This window comes from Pogona vitticeps, chromosome 8 (assembly GCF_051106095.1).
Source record: "Pogona vitticeps strain Pit_001003342236 chromosome 8, PviZW2.1, whole genome shotgun sequence".
NCBI classification, from domain to species: Eukaryota; Metazoa; Chordata; class Lepidosauria; order Squamata; family Agamidae; genus Pogona; species Pogona vitticeps.
In genome coordinates, this window is record NC_135790.1 from 14,552,245 (window position 1) to 14,578,005 (window position 25,761).

At 45.6% G+C, this 25,761-nt stretch overlaps 1 protein-coding gene across 2 annotated transcripts in view; it reads right to left on the reverse strand.

The window, feature by feature from the left end:
* AEBP1 (AE binding protein 1) overlaps positions 1-25,761 on the reverse strand; it is a 62,131-nt gene that overhangs the window by 29,277 nt on the left and 7,093 nt on the right. For both annotated transcript variants that reach the window (XM_072978946.2, XM_072978945.2), the window contains exons 2-6: positions 20,320-20,709; positions 17,155-17,220; positions 14,805-14,876; positions 13,290-13,361; positions 4,230-4,319 (exon numbers count right to left, since the gene is read on the reverse strand). In XM_072978946.2, coding sequence (XP_072835047.2) covers positions 4,230-4,319; positions 13,290-13,361; positions 14,805-14,876; positions 17,155-17,220; positions 20,320-20,709 — 690 coding nt within the window. The remainder of the gene's footprint in view (positions 1-4,229; positions 4,320-13,289; positions 13,362-14,804; positions 14,877-17,154; positions 17,221-20,319; positions 20,710-25,761) is intronic.

The window sequence follows — 25,761 nt, forward strand, 5'->3', positions numbered from 1 at the left end:
GTTAGGCCTCACCTTGAGTATTGTGTCCAGTTCTGGATACCATGCTTCAAGAAGGATGCTAACAAATTGGAAAAAGTTCAAAGGAGGGTGACAAGGATGATTGGGGGCCTGGAAACCAAACCTTCCTTATGAGGAAAGGCTGAAAGAATTGGGCATGTTTAGCCTTGACTAAAGAAGACTGAGGGGTGATATGAAAGCACTTTTCAAATATTTGAAAGGCTGCCATACAGACGAGGGGCAGGATCTAGTCTCAATCATCCCAGAGTGCAGGACATGCAACAGTGGGCTCAAGTTAAATGAAGCCGGATTTCAGATGAATATCAGGAAAAACTTCCTAACTGTTAGAGCAGTACAACAGTGGAACCCGTTTCCTCGGGAGTTGGTGATTCCTCCAACTCTGGAGGCATTCAAGAAAAACTTAGATAATCACCTGGCAGATATGCTTTGATTGTATTCTTGCCTTGAGCAGGGGGTTGGACTTGATGGCCTTGTAGGCCCCTCCCAACTTCCCTTTTCTATGATTTCTATGATCTCTGAGTCACACACTTCAATCAAATGAAGTGTGTGAATGTTAGGCCCCCTTCTTGAAGTGAAGCTGGTATCAAGGTATGGATGCTGGAATGCCAACAAAGCAAATGTAAGAGATAGCAAGTAGAAGTGTGGAAAATTTTGCTTTTTGGACTGCAATGCCCAGAACTCCCCAAGCAACTGCCACCCTGGGAATTTTGGGGTGTGTAGTTCAAATGTCACATCAGCCACAAATCTTCACCTCTCTAGTCATTCGAAAACCATGAAAGCAGGGAGAACTTTGCAAGAGACTCTGTTCCCGGCCAGAATTAAGAGGAAATGAAAGCAAAAAGCAAAAACCACGACAGAAGGCTTCTGAGCCAGTCCCACGGCTGAAAGACAGAAAGTCCTCAACAGTCAGCCGTGCCAGTTCAAAAGCCCTAAAAGGCAATCATCATGATTAAGGTGAGAAAGGGGTTTAGTATCAGAATTAACCTGTTTTTTCTGGAAGCCTGAAAAATAGTTTTACTGTATTATGAGAGAGAGAGAGAGTTAGTTCCTATTTTCAGACAGTAGTTCCAGAATCCCACAGATTTTGGCAGTTACTGTCAAAAAAATAAGTTTCCCGAGTTTTGCTTTTGCCTTTTAGGCAATCCCTCTCTGTCTCTCTGTCTCTGTCTCTGTCTCTGTCTCTGTGCACATAATACAGTAAAACTATTTTTCAGGCTTACAGAAAAAGCAGGTTAATTCTGATACTAAACCCTTTCTCACCTTAATGACACATCAATAAACCAATGGACCACTATGTTAGTCTAAAACGTTGGTTCCCAACCTTTTTTCACTTGTGTACCCCATTTCCATAAATTTAACACCCACCATTTACCAAAATAACAAAGCAGCAGACATGTATCCATTTCTTATGTCAGCCCACCCCACTCCTCAACCCTAGGCTTCCATTAAGGCCTGGGCATTTTCCAACCTGGTTCCTTCTCCAACCCTTCCCCCCCCCCATTTCCTTTCTTGAAGTACCTGGCAGGGCACAACCAACAGACACCACAACCTTACCCAGCCAGACCCTCTTCTCCTCCACGCCAACCCCACCCCTTCCGAGAAGGAGAGCCCCACTCTCAAAGAATCATAGAATTGAGTTGGAAGGGACACGTAAGGCCATAGAGTCCAACCTGCTCAGTGCAGGAATCTAAATCAAAGTAGATCTGAAGATAGTTCTCCAATGTTCTCTTAAACACCTCTAGTGTTGGAGCCCACACCACCTGTCAAGGTAATTGGTTCCATTGCTCTAACAATTAGGAAGTTTTTCCTGATATTCAACTGAAATCTGGCTTCCTACCACTTGTTTATTACATGCCCTGCACTCTGGGATGACTGAGAGAACAGGTCCTACCCCTCCTCTGTAGGACAGCCTTTCAAGTATTTGAAAAGTGCTATCATATCACCCCCTTCAGCCTTCTTTTCTCAAGACTAAACATACCCAGTTCTTTCAGGCTTTCCAGTCCTCTGATCATACTTTTTGCCCTCCTCTGAACCTTTTCCAGTTTGTCAACATCTTTCTTAAAGTGCAGTATCCAGATGAGGTCTAACCAGTGCCAAATGGAGGGGGACTACCACAAGATTTGGAGACTGTACTTCTGTTAATGCAGCCTAAAATAGCATTTGCCTTTTTTCCCCCAGCCACAACACACTGTTAGCTACTACGTATTCAGCTTCTGATCTACAATAATACCAAGATCATTCCCACTGCTATTACTGAACCAAATATTTTCCATCTTCTAACTGTGCATTTGTGGGTTTCCCAGGTATAGAATTTTGCACTTAACCCTGTTGAGTTTAATTCTCGTTTTCAGTCCAGAGATTAACCCTATCAATTTTGTTTTTGTCTTCCAAAGTATTAGCTACTCCACTCAATTTTGTGTCATGCACAGAATTGATACGTATTCCCTGCACACTCTCATCCAAGTCATTAATAAAAATGTAGAAGAGCACTGGGTCCAGGACTGAGCCTTGGGGTATCCCACTTATTACCTCCTCCCAGTTTAAGAAGGTGCCAATGATAAGCACCCTGAATACAATTTTGTAAACAACTGTGTATCCACTGATTGTTGTTCTAGCCAGTCCACACCTAGTTATTTTGCTAATCAGAATATCACGGGGTACTTTGTCCAAGGTTTTGCACAAGTCAATATATATCACATCTACAGCATTCCTGCTATCTACCAGATATGCAATCAAGAAATGATGTAAGATTAGTCTGGCAGGATTTGTTCTTGACAAATCAATGTTAGCTTCTAATTATTACAGCACTGTTTTCAAGGTGCTTGCAGAGTGACTGCTTTATAATCTGCTCTGGAGTTCTGCTTAAGATTCTCAAGCTGACTGGTCTGTACTTCCTTGGTTACTCCTTTTTGCCTGTTTTGAAGACAGAGACAATGTAAGCCCTCCTCTAATCCTCTGGCACATCACCCATCCTCCAAGATTTCAAGAAAATAATAGATGGTAGTTCTGATAGATATATTCAGCCAGTTCTTTCAAATTTCTTGGATGCAGTGCATCCGACCCCGGGATTTGAACTCATTTCAAAGTATTAAGGTATTCCTTGACTATTCGTTTAATCAATCTCAAGATGCAATCCTGTCTCCTCCCTTCCTACCTCACATTTGCTTCGAATGTCACAGTCTATCTTTTAGGACAAAGCTCAGCTGAAGTAGGAACTGAGCATTTCTGCCTTTTCTTTGTTGTCTGTTACCATTTTTCAATCTCTACTGAGGAACTGAGCCACTCTTTTCATATGTATGTAGCCGAAAAATGCTTTTTTGTTGTCTTTGTTGTTGTTGTTGTGTTTAGCATCTCTTGCTAACCTCAGCTTTTGCCTCCCTAACATTATCCCTGCAATTCTTTGCAACTCTCAGCAATCAAAAGACCCAAAATGTGGCACCAAGCGGCTTCCGCCTCCTTGGGTGAGGAGGGGCTCAACCCCAAACTGCCCCATCCTCTCAGCAAGACTGCAGGAACCAAAGGCAGGGACGGATTGTGTGGCACGGCTTGCTTCCCTTCCCCCACCCCACCCCAGGCCTTGGCACTGAAGATAATGAGCAGGAGTTGGGACCAATGAAGTTCCTGACACTGCAACAGCGGCCTCGGGTCTCCTGGCACCACGTTCTCCTGCCTCTGATGACGAAGCACCTCCAAACCCTCTCGGGGCTCTGCTTTCTGCAGCCTCTTCAAGAATCCCAACACACAACTCACCAATGTCCTCCTACACCTGTGGTTCCCAATATAGGATGACCCAGGTGTTCTTGGACTACAAATCCAAGAAGCCCCGGCCACCACCGCTGTTGATGAAAGCATCTGGGAATTGCAGCCAAATGCTGGAGAGCCACTGCCAGTCAGCCCTGACAATCCTGGACTCGATGGACTTCCTAGGGGTCTTCCTATGTTCCAGATATGCTCATCCAGTCTCAGCCATGCTTCAATTTGCTGCTCACCACAACTGCCATGGTCATGTCTGCTCCACAGCTAGGGCAGATGCCATCTTGCTCCCTCAAGCATCTTACTATCATCATCACCATCTTAGAACTGCAGAGCTGAAGGGGACCCTATGGAGATAATTTCCATCTCTTTCCTTCCCTCCCTTCACCTTCTGCTCTCTTTTCACTTTCCAACATCCTGGCAAAACACAAGGGAGCCAAAAGAAACAAAATGCATACCTGGCTTCTCCTCCACCTCCAGCCTGGGTTTCTCAGGTTTCCTTCTCTTGGGTGGCTTGCTGGGTCTGTGTTGGCGTCGGATGTACTCGACTGCAGGGGAGAAAGGACGAGGGTTTTGCCACTCTGTAGGAATACAACTTGCATTGCAACAACCTACTAGGGCACACAGGCTTTTTCATGAGTTACACCAGCGGTCCCCAACTTTTTTTGGACCACGGACCGGCTGAGCCACTGAGGAAGGCGGGGGGGCACGCAGGTGCACACACACTCTCGGGTGCAAGCGCGAAGCGATGGGGGAGCGCCTGCCCATCAGTGTGAATGCTCCCCCACCCCTTTGCGCATGCACAGTGGCACTTGCACACCTGGATCATCATGCTGGCTGAGAACAAGGGGACATCTAGTCAAATGTATTTGGAGGCGATGAGGTTTGGAAGAGAGCTGTTCATATGCATCACCTTCAGGGCATCAGAAAAGTTACCTTTTTTGTATTATAGCTTCTAGACGATGCTGGCTGGACAACTCTGGGTGATGTAGTTCAAAATGTAACTTTCCTAGGCTCCGATCACTTTCAATCAAAGCAAATCCATTCTAAATTTGGCATAACTGCTGCAGAATGCAAATTATGTCCCCCCCCCATTTGCCCTCCTTCTCCTTCTCCCAGTGGAACACTAAGAAACGTCTCTGGTTCTCCTCAGATTATTAAGGAAAGGTGAGAAAAGGATGCAAACAGAAGAACAACCAACCCAATGAAGACCACCCCCCCAAAAAAAAAGTCAGAAGTGAGAGAACATAAAGACTTGATTGTCTAAATCCTTGGAGCATCAATAAGTGGTTGGAAGCTCTCCAGATTTTTGTGGCTACCTCACTCTGGCAGCTGGCATAACTGCCATACAATAACCAAACAAGCAAAAGGGACCCATTGGCCAAGCACTTGAGGTTGGGGGTCCTAATGCAGGGCAGCTCTGTTTACTTTGGTAAAATCATTCCCATCTGTCAAGCATTATTCAAAAAACGTGCCTGGCATTTTCCATTCACATGGTCCAAAAAAGTAAAAAAGAACCCCAGCACGTGCAAGGGAAATGAGGGGTAGGGGGATGGGGCACGTCTGGGCTGCTGAGCTGTTTCCTCCAGTGAACTTCTGCACAAATCAAAGGCAGATCCAGGATATCCACAACCATAATTATTCTCATTCACCGGGCATTTTTTACAGATGTTAAAAATTACAGTCATCGTTTTTAGCCCTATTAGAGCAAGAATTTGGTACAGCTACTTTTTTTAGATGAGTAGTCCCAAAATCCCAAAGTCAACATGGCTGAGGAAGTGTAACCCAAAAAGAGTAACTTTTGTGAGAAATTTTGGATAAGATGTGCCTTCAAACCAATTATTGAGACCAAGCACAGGGCTTGGTCTGAACTATTTTGTGCTTCAGTTCAGTTTTCTCCCTCTCTCTTCAAGACAAAGGTGAGCAAAGTGTGGTCCGTGACCCATGTGTAACTTCTAGAGCTCCCGCTCCACTCTGACGTTTTCTTTTTTTACATAAAGAAAGACCTCCTCACACCCTCCCAAAAGCATGGGACCAATTTTAACCATTTACCTGTTTTAGGCCTGATGTGTGTGTGTTTTCAAACTGAAAATGACTTTTACTAATTTTTCAGGTAGGAAAAAAAGGCTCTTGGGGGAGCTTAAAGCCCCTCCTGGGGGGGGGCTGAAAATCTGGGACAATCATACCATTTCCCAAGGGTCTTCCCCAGTAAAATGGGAGGGGCTCTTGGTGCTATAGGGAAGGATGGGGCTTTCTGAGATCCAGAGAGGGCATGTGCAGCCCCTGGCCACTGAAGGCTGCTCATCCCTTCTCGGGGACGACCATGTAAAAGAAGCAACAAAGCAAGGCTTCTGTTGTTGGGATAATTGTGCAGAAGAAGGGATTTCAACTGGTGTAGGTTGCCATGCAGTGGAACCCAAAAATGGCATGATTTTTTCTTTAAAGGAAAAGAGGTTTAGACAGGACATTAGAAGAAACATCCTAACCATAAGAGCTATTCAGAACTTGGACAGAGTCTGCCTCGTTAAATGGTGGGCTCTTTGTTACATACAGCACTGATGTTACCTGTCTGTCATGGGTTTGGAGGGAAAGTTCCATCCTATGGAGAGTGGAAGGCGGGACATCAGGAGGAGGGGCTGTACTGTATAAATATGTGAAGCCTGTGTGGTGAAGTTCAGATGCTGAGGAGATGCTGAGAGACACTGGGATGTGACGAAGCAGCAGCTGGGAAGAAGAAGCTGTTGTGGGAGTCTGTGTGTCAGACAGGGTACTACTGTGTGTCAGAGTACCAACCTGATAGGTTCAGGTGTCTGTTGGGTAGCCAGAACTGATAGGTTCAGGGTCTGTGCTTTAAGTTAAGGGTTCTGGGTGAACCAAACTGTATGCTTGTATGAGTGAGAATAAGCCACGTTACTTTATCCTATTCACCTGATTATTTTATTATCCCTGTGTGTGTATTTAAATAAACCTTATTCTTTTATTGTTTAAAAATCCATCCCTGGTCTGTGTGACTTCTTATAGGGAATGGTTGGTGGCAGCTTAGTGTAACTGTGTGACATATCCCAGTAGGTCTGGGTTTGTCACATTGATTGGTGTCCAGCGTGTGGGATACGACTGGTCCAGTTGTCCAGCAGTCCAGCAAAGCCTTGGCAAGTGTGCCCAGAGCAAGGGGGGTCTAGTCAGGGACAGTCTGAGGCGCGTAGGTAATCTTCTAGGTGTACCTCACGGGGAGGTGCGCTAGTAGAAGAACGTGCCAACTGGGGAGACTTAGATTAAGGTGCTCTGAGGCAGCCTAGTTTTGGCGGGAAAAAAGCTGAGGCAAAACTGCGTAGCAACAGTGATCTAGCTTGCCAGCTGAGAGGCCCAGCAGAGGGGGGTAGGCTCTGACTCGATACTGTTGCAAGTTTAGTGCTGAAGAACAGCAGCAATCTCTAGAGAAAGCTGGTTCTGAGGCAAGAAGGAAAAAAGTGGTCGTTTTATTCTGAGGCTTGACTTTTAAAGCAGCCTGTTCTGAGGGGGGATTATGCCCTTGACTCGAAGCCAGATAGCAGAAATGAGTGAAGTGAAAGACCCCCAGATTGACCAAGGTTCTGAGGATGAATTTGGCTCAGTGCAGGGTGACAGCACAGGAGAGCAGAACCCAGAACTTAGAAAATTGCTCATAGCCCAACAGCATGAACTGAGGATGAGGCAATTTGAAGTGGAGGAAAGGGAAAGGGAAAGGCAGAGGCAATTTGAATTAGAGAGAATGGAGAGGGAAGAAAGAATGGAGAGAGAGAAAATTGCTCTGGAAAAAGAAAGGATGGCGTATGAGTTAAGAAAATTGGAAATGATGAACCAGAACAATAACAACAATAGGGATTCTGAGGGAGGCCAATTGTCTAAGGCTGACCTGAAGAAATTCCCTGTGTACCACAAGGGAGATTGTCCTGAGGTGTTCTTTTCCTTAGTGGAAAGAGCGTTTGTGGACTTCTCAGTGAGGGAAACTGAGAAGATGACCATCATGCGATCTTTAATCAGTGGTAGCCTGGCTGAGGTTTATGCCGAGATGCCTGAGGAACTGATGAAAGATTTTGCAGAGTTTAAAAAACTGGTGTTTGCCAGACATGGGATAAATGCAGAGCAGCTGAGACAAAGATTCAGGTCCCTCACCAAGAAACCAGAACAGACTTTTACCCAAGTGGGGGCCCAATTGGTGAGGCTGCTTGAGAAATGGCTATCGCAGGAAGGGACAGAGTCCTATGAGCAGCTTAAAGATTTGATAGCGCTAGAACAGTTCTATTCAGTCCTGCATGGGGAATTGAAATTCCAGGTGAGGGAAAGGAAACCGAAATCTGTGGCAGCAGCCGCAGAGATCGCAGATTTTATTTCCCAAATAAGAAAGCCCTTGGGTGAGGGGAAATCTGTAGGTAAACCCAAAGAAACCTACAGCAAGTACTCTCAGGGACCAGGGAAAAGCCAGCAAGGGGGAGGGGCCCATGGTGAAGGGAAGCCCTCAGAAATGAAACCAAGACCTCAGATTTTGGAGGGAAAATCAAAACAAGATGAGAGAGAATCAAAATACACCAGAAAATGTTATTTCTGTCAGGGAAAGGGTCATCTAATCTCAGAGTGTGAGAAATTAAAGCAGCTAAAAGGAATGGTGCCTCAGAATTCTAGTGGGACCAAGCCAAAAGCTGTGTTCTGTGTCCAGAAAGAGCAAGACTCAGTGTCACTGAGGGAGCCTGTTGCCATGGCTACTCAGTCTGGAACAGCTACCTCTGCTGATCAGGCTGAGGAAAATGGTCCTCTTGTGGAGGTAAAGCGCTGCTTGCTGGTGAAAACAGATTCTCAGTTGTTTGAGACAGCAGGGGTGGACGTAGGAATACTTGACCGTCAGTATAGGGGGCTGCGGGACACTTGTTCCCAGGTAACCCTATGCCATCCAGATATTATTCCTAGGGAGTTCATAATCCCAAATGAGAGCATGAAGGTGGCAGGGATTGAGGGGCAGGTAATCTCTCTGCCAGTAGCAGAGGTACCTGTCAACTTTCAAGGCTGGAGGGGAGTTTGGCGGCTAGCGATTTCATCGACTCTGCCAGCAGCCGTGCTCGTGGGGAATGACCTGGCTGAACATGTGAAACGGGTGCTAGTGATTACACGCTCACAAGCCACCACAGGGACAGTTCAGGGGGGTAATGATGAGCCAGAGACGGAAGCAGAGGGGAGTTCAGAAGCTGTGGTGGAAACCTTAACCACAGACAGCAGATTTGGACAGGAGCAAAAGGCAGACGCCACTCTCCAAAAGTGTTTTGAACAGGTGACTGACGCCCAGCTAACACCTGAAACCCCAGTGAGATTTCTGGAGGAAAAGGGGATTTTATATAGAGAAACCCTGAGGAATATCTCAAAAGGGGGAGATGGGACCAGAAGTCAACTGGTGGTACCTGAAAAGTATCGCCCCATGATCTTACAAAGGGGTCACTCTGACATGTCTGCTGCACACTTAGGGGTGAAAGGGCCCCTTGATTTGATCAAGCAAGATTGGGAGCAGATCACCCAGGATGACCCACAAGACGTTGTGACATACATAGACACCTTGATGAATGACCTAAGGAGAAATCTAGAGCTGGCAGCAGAAAACCTGCAAGCTCAGAAGGTCAGACAGAAAACATGGTATGACCACAAAGCTAGAGAGAGGCACTTTGACCCAGGGGAGGAAGTGCTTTGGCTTAGACCCTGCAGAGAGAATAAACTGCAGCTCAAATGGGCAAGACCATATAGGGTCATTTCCAAGATGTCAGACCTGAACTACCTTATAGAGCAGGAGGAGAACCAAGCAAGGAGGGTGGTTCATGTGAATGCCCTAAAACCCTACTACAGAGGGGAACAGAGGGGTTTATTCGCGATAAAAGCAGCTGAGAGTGAGGAAGCTGAATTACCCTTCTGGGAGGGTAGAGGGGAAGTAAAATACAACCCAGAGGAGGTAAAGATCAGTCCTGCACTCACCCAAGACCAGCAGCAAGAACTAAAAATGCTGCTTAGTAAATATCAACAGGTGTTTTCCAACAAGCCGGGGATAGTGAAGGGAGTGATGCATCGGATCCACACAGGGGATGCACCCCCGCAGGCAGTATCCCCATACCGAGTAACGGGACCCTATAGGGACAAGGTGCGGAAGGAGCTGGACGAGATGCTGAGGGAGAACATAATCGTCCCCTCTTCTAGTCCTTGGTCCTCTCCGATAGTCCTTGTGGACAAGCCTGATGGGAGCATTAGGTTTTGTGTTGATTACAGGAAATTAAACCGTGTAACCACTCCTGATGCCTACCCAATGCCCAGGCTAGACAACCTGATTGAAACCATAGGGGGTTGTCGGTTCATCTCATCATTGGACCTGGTAAAGGGATATTGGCAATTAAGAATTGATCCCAGGGATCAAGAAAAGACTGCCTTTTGCAGCCCTTTTGGTCTCTATGAGTTTCGAGTCCTGAGCTTTGGTCTCAGAAATGCACCAGCCACATTCCAAAGGCTGATGGACCAGACCTTGGCAGGGCTCAGTGACTTTACAGTGGCCTACATTGACGACATAGGGATCTTCAGTAATACCTGGGAAGATCACCTGATACACCTGGAGTTAGTGCTGCAGAGGTTAAGTGCAGCAGGGCTAACAGTAAAGGCCAGCAAGTGTCAGCTGGGTAGCCCAGAAATAAAATACTTGGGTCACATGGTAGGGGGAGGAGTGATAAAACCCCTGGAGGCCAAAATAGAAGCTGTTCGTGATTGGCCTAGACCCAACACCAAGAAAAAAGTCAAATCATTTCTTGGGTTGGTGGGCTACTACAGAAAGTTCATCCCGAGGTTTAGCGAGATTGCGGCTCCGCTGACCGATCTGACGAGGAAGACGGCTGATGACCGCATCCCGTGGACCAGCGACTGTGAGGCGGCGTTCCAGAGGTTGAAGGAGGCGTTAATCAACTATCCTGTGCTGCGCGCTCCAGACTTCGACCGGGAGTTCATCATCTACACCGATGCGTCTAACAGCGGGGTAGGAGCAGTTCTGTGCCAGGAGGATGAGAATGGTGACCAGCATCCAGTGTCCTACCTGAGTAGGAAACTTCAAAAAGGTGAGAGACATTTGGCAACCGTGGAGAAGGAGTGTTTGGCCATAGTCTACGCGATCCAGAAGGCCAAGCCTTACATCTGGGGAAGACATTTTATTTTGTGTACTGACCATTCACCATTGCAATGGTTAAAGACAAGGAAAACCCACAATAGCAAACTTATGAGGTGGGCTTTAAACCTACAGGACTATGACTTTGAAGTGAAGGTGGTCAGAGGGTCAGTGAACTGTGTTGCTGACGCCTTATCAAGAAGACCTGAAGAATGAAGACGGCGAAAGAACATGGACTATGTGTATATAATGATGACAAAAAGTTAAATGTACCTGGTTTTGAATTTGGTTTGTATGAATAAAGGTAAATTGATGTAATGTATATGGTAAATGTTTAAATGCATAATTGCTATGGTTAACTTAGAGTGTAAGTATAAGTAAGTATGTTATGGTATGTATAACTGTTGTTGTGTATTTTATTCAGGTTGTTTTTTGGTGAAAAGCACGTTAGCTTTCCCCCTACAAAACAACTTATAAAGAGGGGAGGTGTTACATACAGCACTGATGTTACCTGTCTGTCATGGGTTTGGAGGGAAAGTTCCATCCTATGGAGAGTGGAAGGCGGGACATCAGGAGGAGGGGCTGTACTGTATAAATATGTGAAGCCTGTGTGGTGAAGTTCAGATGCTGAGGAGATGCTGAGAGACACTGGGATGTGACGAAGCAGCAGCTGGGAAGAAGAAGCTGTTGTGGGAGTCTGTGTGTCAGACAGGGTACTACTGTGTGTCAGAGTACCAACCTGATAGGTTCAGGTGTCTGTTGGGTAGCCAGAACTGATAGGTTCAGGGTCTGTGCTTTAAGTTAAGGGTTCTGGGTGAACCAAACTGTATGCTTGTATGAGTGAGAATAAGCCACGTTACTTTATCCTATTCACCTGATTATTTTATTATCCCTGTGTGTGTATTTAAATAAACCTTATTCTTTTATTGTTTAAAAATCCATCCCTGGTCTGTGTGACTTCTTATAGGGAATGGTTGGTGGCAGCTTAGTGTAACTGTGTGACATATCCCAGTAGGTCTGGGTTTGTCACACTCTTCACTGGAGGAACTGAAGTGGAGGCAGAGATGCCTCCTCCTCATCTGAGGAAAGGTGGGTTCTAAATTTAAGGAATAAATAATAAATTCTCAGTAGGATGAAGATAAAGCTGCAGAAAAATAGATACAGGTTTCTGGCAACCTATGCGCTCTGCAGGCCCGGTCAGAGACAGGAAGGAATTGATGGTACAGAACAAGGATAAGCAAGAATACACCAACTGGGAAGGTGTGCGCCATCCTACAAATTAAACCAGAGCCAATTCCAGGTGGACCTCCACGCACGGCAACAGGTGTTCTCCTAAACACTGTAGCCTCTACCTAGATGATCAAGTATTAACAAAGTTCCAAACCCCACGTTTTGATGGCTTCTCACCCCAGATGTGATGATACGGCACAAAACAGCCAACCTCCGCTCACAGTGAACAAATCAGAGAGGGACGCTGGCTCAACCCGGTTCTCACAGAGAGGATATAATTGATTCTGCCTACCATTCGCCTCTGAAGGATTTGCACACCAGGGATGGTGAATTTTTGGTCTGCCCTCATCTCCCAGAAATACCAGCCAGCATGGCCCAAGGTAAGGGATCTTGACCATCATGGGTCGCAACATGTGGAGGGCCACATGTTCACCAAATGTCCTTTACAGGATGCTAAGGGTGCCATCAGGCAAGGAGAAAAGTGTGTGTTTGGCTGCACTGGAGGGAGTTGCTTTTCTGGGAGGGATCTCCCTTAAAGCGAACTTTTCATCCCTTAGGAAATCACTCCAGCCCGGCCCCCAAATGTAGCAGCCCCACTTCTGCACCAAAAAAGATCTAGCAGCTTGGAATGCTATTGCCCATATGACCTGCCATCAATGGAGAACAGCTTGCGCAACAGTCAGTGCCACAAACCGTCCAATTGCAAGCTATAATATGCCCATGTCATCCAGCATTTGGTCCCCTGGGAATGTTTTAATCCCCTCCATCTGTGTCTTCTGGCATGGGAAATAGAATCAGTCTTACTTCTAAATGAGGTGTTGTCTTTTGCCATGGAAACAGATTCTTAGAATCTGGACTCTGTTTTCCGTACAAAGTCGTACTCTTGCACAAAATCCTAGAGCACTTGTTTCTGTGCTTTTCAGAGGGAACGGCCCCAGCAGGGCAGACAATGGGGCAAACCATACTCTGAAGCCTCAGACAACTTCAGACCCACGCAACTAGGGCAACAAGGAATCCAACATCCCAGAGCAAGGCCCCTTGTGGTCTCATCACCCACAACAACAACAACAGGATAGGGGCCTCTCCTGAAAGAAAGGAACTGTGACTATATCTAGGTACACCAAGTCAGTCGTACAATCCTCATAGTCCTCGCGTTCAATCTGCTCATTGTAGTCCAGCGTAGGCGGCTCCACCTCTCCAGGGGACTCTGAATAAAGACAAGAAACAGAGTCATTTCCTGAGTCTGAAAAAAATATCTCACACAGGAGAGGCTTCTAAGGTCCTGGAATGTCTGAAGTTACACAATCTACTTAAACCCTGTCCAAATATGTTGGCCTACAAATTCCATTAGCCCCACCGTGATGCCCACTAGTAAGGGCGTCATAGCCTCAAACATCTGGGAAGTCAAATGTTCCCCACCTTTGAGTTAAGCTGCACGCAAGGCTATGGACCCGGTAAAGTCCACAGTGCATACAGAACATGGACCCTTTGCACTGAGTACTGTCAGGGCTCTGTATGGGATGGCAAGAAGCCAGCAGGGCCAGAATCAGGCAGGCATGTACTGCTATGCAGAGAGCAGGGTGGAGTGCTCCCTGGGCAGTGAAGAGTCCATCCAAAATTTAGGAGTAACACAGCACTTTGTTTTCCTTTTTCTGAACACATTCTTTTCACATGAAACAAGGGTTGCAAGGATGACCGTTTTAGAAGAGGAACAGGACAGCTCTCTTCTCAAACAAGATACTTGGTCCTTGTGCGCCTTGTTTGCTTTCTGTAAGAAATGGGGTTCTTTTAAGTGGCCTGCTGCTACATATACCACTCAAATCCCGTAGTGGCTCTGGGAACCCTAAGACCACTAGGGGAGAGGACAGCCAGCCCATGGACCACGCATTGACCTTCTCCGTTCTGAAAATACGCTTCTCATCGAGGCCACCTGACATTAAAGTACCAGGCATGACAAGCTTGTGGTTGCTGACTGAGGGCCAAAACAAGTAAGCTGGGCAGCTTCACAATGAGGTGGTGACAAAATATTTCACCCCAAAATGTTTCCTACTGACAAGCAATCACCAAACAAAAGTAAGAGAATTTCCAACTTATGAAGCTGAGAGAAGATCAACACACATCATTTGCTGTTTCAGTCAACTCCACTTCTAACTGCAAAGCTGTCCATATTGTGTCTTTTTTGGACCACAGCTGCCAATGGCCAACTGATGATAGTGACAGAGTTACATGACCAATTTTTGTGGCCCTCACAAAGTTTCCACAAGCGCAGCAGAAACTGCTGGCAGGGCAGTGAAATCACATTAAGTCCTCCGAAGCTTGCGACACGTTGTTCGGACATAAGGTGGCAATGACTACATTCCCCTCTCTAGGAAAACTGTATGATGGCTCCTTTGCCAACATTAGAAACAGAATAACATTTTTGCAGAAGGTTTATGGGATGCCTAACAGACTGTGGAATTATCATACTAGACATGCATGTCTGCTTGTCGACATGTGGTTTACATATCAGACGACCTGAGAATTTGGTCAAGCAGCACAGAGTTGCATATTATTTATGCAATTATACCTGCTAAGTCTAAACTGGGCTGTGAGGTCAGCACAGCAAAAGAGCCAGGCTGATGGCCAACCCCAGCAATGAATCTCTGCTCACCTGGTTGGCGCTCATGGCCTTCATCCTCTCTTCCAGGTTCCTGTGGTTCTGTTGGGGGCTCATAGAAGTCAGCTTTAAAAAACAAACAAACAGTAAAATTGGCTGGGATAATAGTAGTTTCCCCTTCCACAATCCACCGTCCCCAAGAATGGAGGGATACTTCTGCTTATACAGCACCTGCAAACCCAGTAATATTCTGCTCCTACCTCAAAACAACCTTGTATGAATCCACAGTTAAGTTTGGCCTCTTGTTCGTCCAAGAATCACTTTTTCCCCCTGTGGTTCAGAGGAGCCTGGGCTTGCAGAGGCTAAGCACCAGAACATTTTGAGTAGCAGCAAGCTCCTCCTGTATCCCCTGAACTTATCTAATTATGTCATGTCAGCGAAAATGCTCAAAGAACTACTACGGCCATCTTGAGAGTCTTCTTCTCAAAAGGGGGCTTCTATACACCATCTGTACTAAAAGTCTTCCAAGGCAAGGTACTGGCCCCTCAGGTCTACGCGTACATAAAGACTTCTGCCCCCTTGAGACAGCACAGTCTAAATTTCGAAGAACTATATTTGATCTACCGCACTGTATCTCTAATGCTCTACTCAGAGGAGAAGCTGGAACGGCTCTCCTTGAAGCAAGTGTGTGGGTTTAGTCTTTGGCTGAAGGTAAGACTTAATCCTATTGGCTTAGCACCTCTGGCTTTTAATAGATAACCACCTCTTAGGCTGGGTGAAGACAGTGGAGGGGAAATTGTCGCCCTATGGGTTATCCCCTTTGACTTTGTTTATCTGTGATTTACAAGAGCCAAAGAGAATATTAGGAAGTGGATATGGGATACAGGTTTTCAACTGGACAGATTAAGGCTCTCAAATTATGGTTGTTGTGGGTTTTTCGGGCTCTTTGGCCGTGTTCTGAAGGTGGTTCTTCCTAACGTTTCGCCAATCTCTGTGGCCGGCATCTTCAGAGGACAGCACTCTGTGCTCTCTGAAGATGTCAGCCACAGAGACTGGTGAAACATTAGGAAGAACAACATTAGGAAGAACAACCTTCAGAACACGGCCAAAGAGCCCGAAAAACCCACAACAACCATTAGATCCTGGTCGTGAAAGCTTTTGCGAATACAGGTCCCATATTACTCAGTGGCAGGGAATCACAGTAAGATCTTCATCCAAGCCAAACAAAAAAAAGCACAAAAAAAGCAGTGTGCTGCTTATATACAACCCCATAGCGCTTAAAGCACTATCTGGGCAGTTTACAAGTTAATTATGCAGGCAACACATTCCCCCCCCCCCAGCAAGCTGGGTACTCATTTTACCAACCTCGGAAGGATAGAAGGCTGAGTCAACCTTGAGCCGGCTACCTGGGATTGAACCTCAGGTCTTGAGCACAGTTTTGGCTGCTGAACAGTAGTTTAACCACTGTCCCACAAGGCTCCTAAGCAGGTTATCTTTACAATTTAGAACTTGTGAGCCATCCAAAACCTTTTACCCTGGCCCGTTTAAGTGCTCTGCCTTCAGCCATTTTAGAGGAAAGATACTCACGTACCCTTCATGATTGTCCCTGCCAATCTGGTATTGAGGAAACTGTGCAACATGTCCTGCTGTGCTGCATATTTTATAAGAATTTGCACAATCTACTTAATTCCCAGATTTTAAAGCATTATCCAGGTAGGCCATATAGATGTTGCATCTATATTCTTCTCTCTAATTCTCATGTGAAATTATAGCTAAGGTTGTAAAAATCTGTGCAGCTGTTTATACAGTAAGAAAGCAGATGATTAAATCACTGCAGTAATCAGACTGGAAATTTACATGTAACAGCAATTTTAATTTTTGTCCACCTTATATTGCTTATAAATACAATATTATTTGTTGTTGTATTTTAGTTTTGTATATCTGATACAGCTTTTCTATTATCATAATAACAATAAAGTTAAAGTAATTATGGGAAAAATAGATTTTCTTAACAATTATACACTCTGGTGAGCTGTCCATTGTAATGCAAAGTATTTTAAAATAGCGTATGAGCAGTCAAGCTCCATTAGCTTTACAAAAGACCCACACTTGGTAGTGATGACAACCTATTCATTCTTATGGACCAACACCGCTGCTTGCATTTTAGGACTCCCCTTGGTACTGTAATGATTGCAATGACAAGTACCTGCATTTTAAAATCCACCTCCCACACCACTGCCTCATTTATGTAATGCTGTGATCCAGGTAAATGCGCTGCTATGATCACTTGTGCACAGCACTCACTGCAGTTCCCTTTCCCCTAGCTTTTACAGCCTTGGGCCCCATCATATGCGTGCCCATCACCACCAACCAAGACCACGGTCCACCTCTTGAGCTCTCTTACTGTGATGCCTAGTGGGATCCTGCTTGTCATCCCAGCGTGGATCTGTTGGCTCCTCTGGGAAGAGAGCTGCAGAATTAAAGAACTTGAATTAGAGAATATATATATCAGTTAAGACCAGTAGTTCAGGAGACAAAATGGGAGAGGAAGGCTGTAGAAGGGGCTGGACAAAAGAAAAGGGATGCCATCGTTTCTTTCACTCCGGAAGATGTAAAGGAGAAGCAATGCTCCAAATAAAACTCTCGGACAAGGGACTTCTATAGAAGTGGTCACAACTCTTTCTCTCCAGAATGCCAAGAAGGCAAGGATGGCCAAAACAATTTGTTTCTTAAATCAACACAACAAATGGCACACACATTTTAAAAGGTAAAATATGCAAACCCAGCCCACGGTGTTTTGGCACACGAACCAGAAAATTCTCCAAATAGCTGTCTGCACACTTGGCAGTAAAAATATAATAATACCAAAAGAAACACCTAACAATTTGGTGCCCTTTTGCAACTTACAAAATTTGGTGCTTGAGGTGACAGCTTCATGCTGCCTAATGATAATTACCTCTGGCAGTAATGTTATCTAATGTTATTGCGACTAACCTTTACCAAGTTAAGGTGAAGGCTGCTAGTCAATCTTACTTCACTGTCCAGATAAGCAAAGCATCTAACCAGCAGGCAGAACTTTTCCATATAGTGAGCGGCCTCCCATTAGCATCTCACCTGACCAATTTGCAGCTTTTTTAAAATCAAAAGTGGAGACCATTGGCTGGGATCTTACCCCCGTTTGGAGCGTCCAATGCTCCATCTTGCCTGATGAGACTTAACCACTTTCAGCCTGTGACATCAGATATGGTGGACAGAGTGCTTGACCGTTGTTGTGCCACCACCTCCTCCCTTGACCCTGGCCTGGCCTGGCTAATCAAAGCAGCCAGGGCTATAAGACCTGAATGGGCTACGCCAGCAATAATTAATGGGTCTCTCAAGAAGACACTCATTAGGCCCATTAAGAAGAAACTGAACTTGGCAGCGAACCATATTGGTAATTATAAGCCTGTCACCAATGTTTCTTTCCTTAGCAAGGTAGTTGAGCGGGGGGTAGCCAATCAGTTGCAGGCTCTTCTGGATGAAACCAGTGCCATGGATCCATTCCAGTCGGGCTTCAGGCCGCACCATGGAAATGGCAGGTCACCCTGTTTGATGACCTATTGATGGGCAAAATGTCTCTGCTGGTTCTCCTCACTATCTCAGCCACCTCAATATCGACCACCGTATCCTCCTGGGGAGGCTCTCTGAGTTGGGATTCGGTGGCCTGGTTTTTGCCTGGCTCCGTTCCTTCTTGGAGGACCGTCCCCAGAGAGTGCAAATTGGAGAGAGTTTCTCGGCCCCGTGGAGCCTCAATTGTGCAGTTCCACAGGGCTTGATTATCTCTCCAATGCTGTTTAACATCTATATGAGGCCACTGGGAGGGGTCATTAGGGGTTGTGGGGCTTTGTGTCATCAGTACATTGATGATACTCAGCTCTACATCTCCTTTTTTCCAACAACAGCTGTTTTGTCCCTTGAACACTGCCTGGGGGCTGTTCAGCAATGGATGCAGGAGAATGGACTGAGGCTGAATCCGGGCAAAACGGAGGTCCTTTGAGTGGGTGTCCCAGACATCAGTGGTCTGGGAAACACCCTCTCCTTTAGGGGGGTGCCTCTTACCACCAAGAGTGAGGTTCGCAGCTTGGGTGTACATCTGGACCCGGCACTCACCATGGAGACCCAGGTGTCGTCGGTTCCGCACATGTCCACCTTCAGTGGATTGCCCTATCTTGATGTGGGGACACTCACCACTTTGGTCCATGCGCTCGTAGTTTTGAGATTAGACTACTGTAATGTGCTCTACATGGGACTGCCTTTCTGACTGACGTGGAAACTTCAGATGGTGCAGAATGCCACGGCCAGACTTCATACTGGAGTGAAAAGGTACCACCATATTTCCCCCACGCTGGCCGCCTTCCATTGGTTGCCCATTCATTTCCATGTTGATTTCAAAGTTCTTACAATTACATATAAAGCCCTAAATGATTTAGGACCTCGCTATCTGGCAGAGCACCTTCTCCCACCCAGTTCTGCCAGAACGACTCGTTCCATCCAGGCCAGGTGGCTGAGGGGCCTAATGCCGAGGGAGGTCTGGAAGGAAAGAACAAGGAACAGGGCCTTCTCGGCAGTGGCCCCTCGCCTTTGGAACAACTTGCCAGTGGAGATGTGCCTGGCTCCCTCTCTGGGTGTTTTCAGGAACAAAGTTAAAACTTGGCTATTTGGGAAGGCTTTTCCTCCTCCTGCATCTTAATTTCTTATACTTTTGCCATCTTAGATTTATAATATATGTTTATTGGTTTTATTGTTTTTAAATTTGTAAACCACCCAGAGTAAACCTTTGGTCTATATGGGCAGGATAGAAATCCAATAAATAAATAAATAAATCTAGGATATAGTCTAGTTCCTATGAGGCATCTCATCTAGAGATGGGCACGAACGGCCAATCTGGAGATTGATGCCAGTTCATATTATAGCTGAACACATGTTCAGTGTTGTCCAGCCCTGCCCCCTTTGATGGAAGCCCGCCTCCAGGCAGACAACATGGAGATCATATTCTCCTTTGTATTCAGTGCAAGGCGTGATAAGACAACCCTAAACAAAAGCATTAGGCATATTTGTAAAAGAACGCTGAAGTATTATGCTGAAGTTCACTGCATTATCAGTGAACTTCTATGCTTAGCAGGAGGATTAGAAGGTTTCCTTAGAGATCTGGGGTGAAATCTGGGCATCTAAAGAGTTCAAAGGACTGCAATGCTGTTGTTGAATCTCTGCTCTGTGTTGGAAACTGTCACCACTTGAGCCTTTATTTCTGATTCCCAGTCATACATCTAGGTGGACTCTGCCATTCTCTGGGATTTCTCAATCATTTTTTTTTTTTCCTCTCCACCAGAGGAACGAAGGTCTCCTTAGAGATTCACCAGAGAAAAGGGGAGTGAGACTGAGCAAGGTAAAGTGTGCGTACGTGTTTATGTACACACACAGAGAGAGATGGAAGCTCCTTGGTCTAGCCTTGCCGAGAGATCCTGGGACTCGTAATTCCAGAAAACGTAACTTTGTTATATGACCGACCGAAGAGATGAAATGAGCTTACACTCCCCGCCTTCTTCATTAACTCGAGAGTACTCATCTTCCCTTCCATAGGGCAAGTGAAATCTGGATGAATCGGGCGCACCGTAGCCTTCTTCCTCTCCAGCTGTGGTTGGGAATAAGGGTCTTTCTGGTTTTTCTTCCTCGTAGGGTTGGATGGGAGGAGGGAGCCTCTCTGTTCTCTTTCCCCCAGATGTTTTTTTGGTGGCTTTGGGAGGCTTCTCCTTGGGCTTCTTTGTTGCCTTTGGGCGTTTCTCCTTTGGCTTTTTGGTGGGCTTTGGGCTTTTCTCCTTCTTAGGGGCTTTGGGAAGTCTTTCTTTAAGCTTCTTGGTTGGCTTAGGTGGCTTTTCCTTCTTCCCCTTCCTGGGCTTCTCCTTCACCTTATCTTGAGCACCTGCAAAGAAATAAATCTATTCAGTCCTTTGTAGCCCTTGCTTACAAAAGCAGGAGATGGGATTGTTCACAGTATTGCAAAGTTCCTTTTCCTTGGGCTGCAATTCAAAGGAGTCTGGGAGTTAGTCCAGCGAGCAAATGTTTACACTAAAACAGCCCTATTCCTCCACTTGACTAACTTCCTAAAGCTAAACTATGCATTACAGACAATGTAATTCATTAGAAGAGAGAATTCCTTAATTCCATATTGTGACAGCTTTTCTCCCCACTGGGAATTTGGAGATTAGCTTGCTTTGTTTTAAAATTGATCTTCAGGCCATAAGCACATTATTCTTTCGTAAGTCTGCTTTCTCAAATATCAACATTTTTCTAAATCACATCCCTGGAACACTAACATGGTTTTAGGTGTAACAGCAGGTTTTCTGCAATGTGTAGTTTAGTCCTTAGTCTGTCCTCTCTATAGGTAATGGGGAATAACACTCTTCACAGAGGCAAACTCTCTCCACCACCTGCAACTTGGGGGGCCCCATGCATTAAAAGCCCACCATGTCTTTTCATAGAGGTCTTCGGTAGAGCCCGGATCTCCTCTCCACTTGTGCATATGTCCATGGGGACACGTTCATGTATTTTTGACCCACAATATCTGAGACACTATTACCACACCCCCCCCAATTGTTGCCTTCTGCATCAAATTCATGGCATCTAATACTCTCAACAGACCCATTCTGCAGGCCAGAGACAGAGCATGCATTACATTTTTCAAGACACGCTAAGCCACAATGAAAGCTTCCATACTGCCCTTTCTAACCACTGAAATCTAAATTACATCTCATCACACTCCCCACAGGAGATAATTTTTTTGTGTGAATTTGGATAACTGTGCCCCAAGCCAAAACCAAACTGCTGCCTGTACAGTGGTGCCTCGCAGAACGAGCGCCCCGTAGAGTGATGAATTCGCTCTACGGTGATGCTTTTGCGATCGCTAATGCGATCGCAGAGCGATGCCCCCAATGGGCGAAAATCACAGAGCGAAGGTCAGTAAGCGGTTCGCTTACCGACCTTCGCTTTGCGACCCGCCGATCAGCTGTTCCATGGCTTCAAAATGGCCACCGGAACAGCCGAAATGGCCGGGCACAGCGTTTTCGCGCCCTTGGTAAGCAAGGGGAGGGCGCAAAAACGATGCCAGAACAGCTGAAATGGCTGCGCGCAGCATTTTCGCGCCCTCCCCTTGCTTACCAAGGGCGCGAAAATGCTGCGGCTGGCCATTTCGGCTGTTCCAGAGGCCATTTTGGACCCGCCGGACATCTGATCGCAGCCATTTCCGCGCCCTCGTTCAGCGAGGGGCGGGCGCGAAAATGGCTGCCGGCCATAGGGAAGCATCACTGAACGGTGAGTATTCGGCCCAATTGGAACGCATTAAACACTGTTTAATGCGTTCCAATTGGTTTTTTCTTACCGCTCAGCGATGTTTCACACAGTGAAGGTTAATCCGGGACAGATTAACCTCGCTGTTAGAGGCACCACTGTATATAGCATGGTTCTGATGAGGTAACAATGTGTTTTTCATATTCGCGAAGGCTTTCACGGCGGGGATCTAATGGTTGTTGTGGGTTTTTTGGGCTCTTTGGCCATGTTCTGAAGGTTGTTCTTCTGAACGTTTCGCCAGTCTCTGTGGCCGGCATCTTCAGAGAGCACAGAGTGCTGTCTTCTGAAGATGCCGGCCACAGAGACTGGTGAAACGTTAGGAAGAACAACCTTCAGAACACAGCCAAAAAGCCCGAAAAAACCCACAACAACCAATGTGTTTTTCCTTCTTGATAGTTTACAATACTCTGACTGCCATCTTCTACCTACTTTCTCAAGATTAGTCTCACTGAATATGGGTGTGGCTACACTGTAGTCCTGAACTGGAATGATTCGGCTTTGCTGTGGTTTGATTCACAGTGAGCAGGGTTACATCAATGAAATAAGAGGGTCCTGGATCAGGGCTTCTGAATTCAATTTAAAGTCATGTGGTGCTCATGTGTTTTTTGTATCAGTGTGTGTAACCCAAATAGTGTGGTTGCTGACCTTGAGTCAGATATCCTTGAGAGTGAAGTCAAGTGGGCCTTAGAAAGCTGGTCTAACAACAAGGGCAGTGGAGGTGATGGCATTCCAGTTGAACTATTTAAAATCTTAAAAGATGATGCTGTTAAGGTGCTACACTCAATATGCCAGCAAGTTTGGAAAACTGAACAGTGGCCAGAGGATTGGAAAAGATCAGTCTACATCCCAATCCCAAAGAAGGGCAGTGCCAAAGAATGCTCCAACTACCGTACAATTCCACTCATTTCGCATGCTAGCAAGGTTATGCTCAAAATCCTCCAAGGTAGGCTTCAACAGTATGTGGACTGAGAACTCCCAGAAGTACAAGCTGGATTTCAAAGGAGCAGAAGAACTAGAGACCAAATTGCTAACATGGGCTGGATTATGGAGAAAGCTACAGAGTTCCAGAAAAATATCTACTTCTGCTTCATTGACTACACAAAAGCCTTTGACTGTGTGGACCACAACAATCTATGGCAAGTTCTTAAAGAAATGGGAATGCCTGACCACCTTATCTATCTCCTGAGAAATCTATATGTGGGGCAGGAAGCAACAGTTAGAACTGGATATGGAACAACAGATATGCAGATGATACCACTCTGATGGCAGAAATGAGGAGGAATGAAAGAACCTCTTAATGAGGCTGAAAGAGGAGAGCACAAAAAAAAAAAACCAACGATCTGAAGCTCAACATAAAAAAAAACCAACTAAGATCATGGCCACTGGTCCCATCAACTCCTGGCAAATAGAAGGGGAAGATATGGAGGCAGTGAAAGATTTGACTTTCCTGGTCTCCATGATCACTGCAGATGGAGACAGCAGCCACAAAATTAAAAGACGCCTGCTTCTTGGGAGGAAAGCGATGACAAACCTTGACAGCATCTTAAAAAACAGAGACATCACCTTGCCAACAAAAGTACGCATAGTCAAAGCTATGATTTTTCCAGCAGTGATGTATGGAAGCGAGAGCTGGACCATAAAGAAAGCTGACCAGCAAAGAATTGATGCTTTGGAATTCTGGTGCTGGAGGAGGCTCTTGAGAGTCCCCTGGACTGCAAGGAGAACAAACCTATCCATTTTGAAGGAAATCAACCCTGAGTGCTCATTGGAAGGACAGATCCTGAAGCTGAGGCTCCAATACTTTGGCCATCTCATGAGAAAAGAAGACTCCCTGGAAAAGACCCTGATGTGGGGAAAGTGTGAAGGCAAGAGGAGAAGGGGACGACAGAGGACGAGATGGATGGACAGTGTCACTGAAGCAACCAACATGAATTTGACCCAACTCCGGGAGGCAGTGGAAGACAGGAGGGCCTGGCGTGCTCTGCTCCATGGGGCCATGAAGAGTTGGACACGACTAAATGACTTAGCAACAACAAAGTGTGTGTCCCTTGCCTCTTTGAGTTTTTTAATTTCTTGCATCTGGTATAATACCAGAACAGAATGCCACATAAAAAGCCCCTTAAAACAGAGATTGCAGATGCTCTTTCACTCTCCATTAGAGCTGCAGGGAAGTGTCTGTTTTAAGTTTTTTTTTTCCTATGTTGCATTCTGTTCTTTCACTACACCAGATGCAAGAAACAAGATCAACAGAGAGACTTGAGGGAAAGTTGGGAAGAGAGGGCAATGATAGCAATCTTTATCTACACCAACAGAGGCATTTATATATGCTGGTACTCACTTACCCCAACTGGCTTCCTGGTCAGGGGAAAGGGGCAGTGAGAGTCAGCCAGCTGGAGGGCTCCTTAAAACTTAACACCAGCGGCAGCCTTCAAATATGGGGATTTAACATCAGAATTAAATGGCTCTCTGCTGGAAGTGTTAAAAAAAATCACTGCCACTCAAAACAAACAAAAGCAAAAAAAACCACACCCATAATTCCCTGAAAAATTAATTCATGCTTGCACAAGCATCATGTATTTACCTTTTACATCGATTTAAAACATGTCAAACCAATTTAAATATGGGTGGGTGTTGTTGATTTGTAGTAATTTAACTGCCTCCAGCTTGTATTACGTCTGAAATTGCAGACAGCGCCCACACAGAGGCTGTGGATTGATTCAGGAATTCACTGTTCATGCTGGTTGTGATGCAACCACATCCCCCCTCATTTCTTCCTTCCTGATCCTGCATCTGTTGATCTTTTAATGGTTCACAACCAAGAGGGGTCCCATACCCCAGAGTGGGAGGAGGTGCCATTAAGAGTCAAGGAAAATGTTGCCTTCTACATAGTACAGAAGTATTCTTGGGGATCTTTTCCACTCAAATTTCACACTACTACATTTCTGAAAAACTTTTCTACAGAAATAGAAAAATTACATGGAAAAGGTACTTCATAGTCTCAGGCCACAGAACATAAAAAGTTAGAACAGTAGTTTTACAAAATACATCATGATTCACAGCTCAGAATGATTCCATTGAGATCATCTCCTTCCCACTGCTCATCAATCACTGCTTTCCCTTACTTTCAAGCAAGGCATGAAGGTATTACTGATATCTGGTGACATATAGTTTTAAGCTAGTTTAAACTAGTCTATGTCACCAGAGATAAGTAATTCCTGCATGTGTTACATGAAATTAAGGGAAGTTAGTAACTCATGAGTAGTGGGAAGAGGGTGATCATGAATGGAATCATTCTGAGTTGTGAATCATGATGCATTTTGCAAAAATACTGTTGGTGTTCTGAGACTATGAAGTATCTTTTCCACATTATTTTTCTACAGAAAAAAATTGGATGCTTTAAATGCAAAAGCAGCTTCACATCAAACCTTATTCATGGTGATCTGCTTTTACATGTCCCCCCCCCCCAGCACATCATATCCACCTGGTGGAAAACTGTTTTTTAAAAAAGAAGACGTGGCTTGGTGGAGGAGAGGCTTTGTGGAGAGAGGTAAATACTGTCACTACAGACATGTCCCTCCCCTGTCTTTACATCAACATCTGCAGGGGGAAAGCCTGAACAGATCCTCCT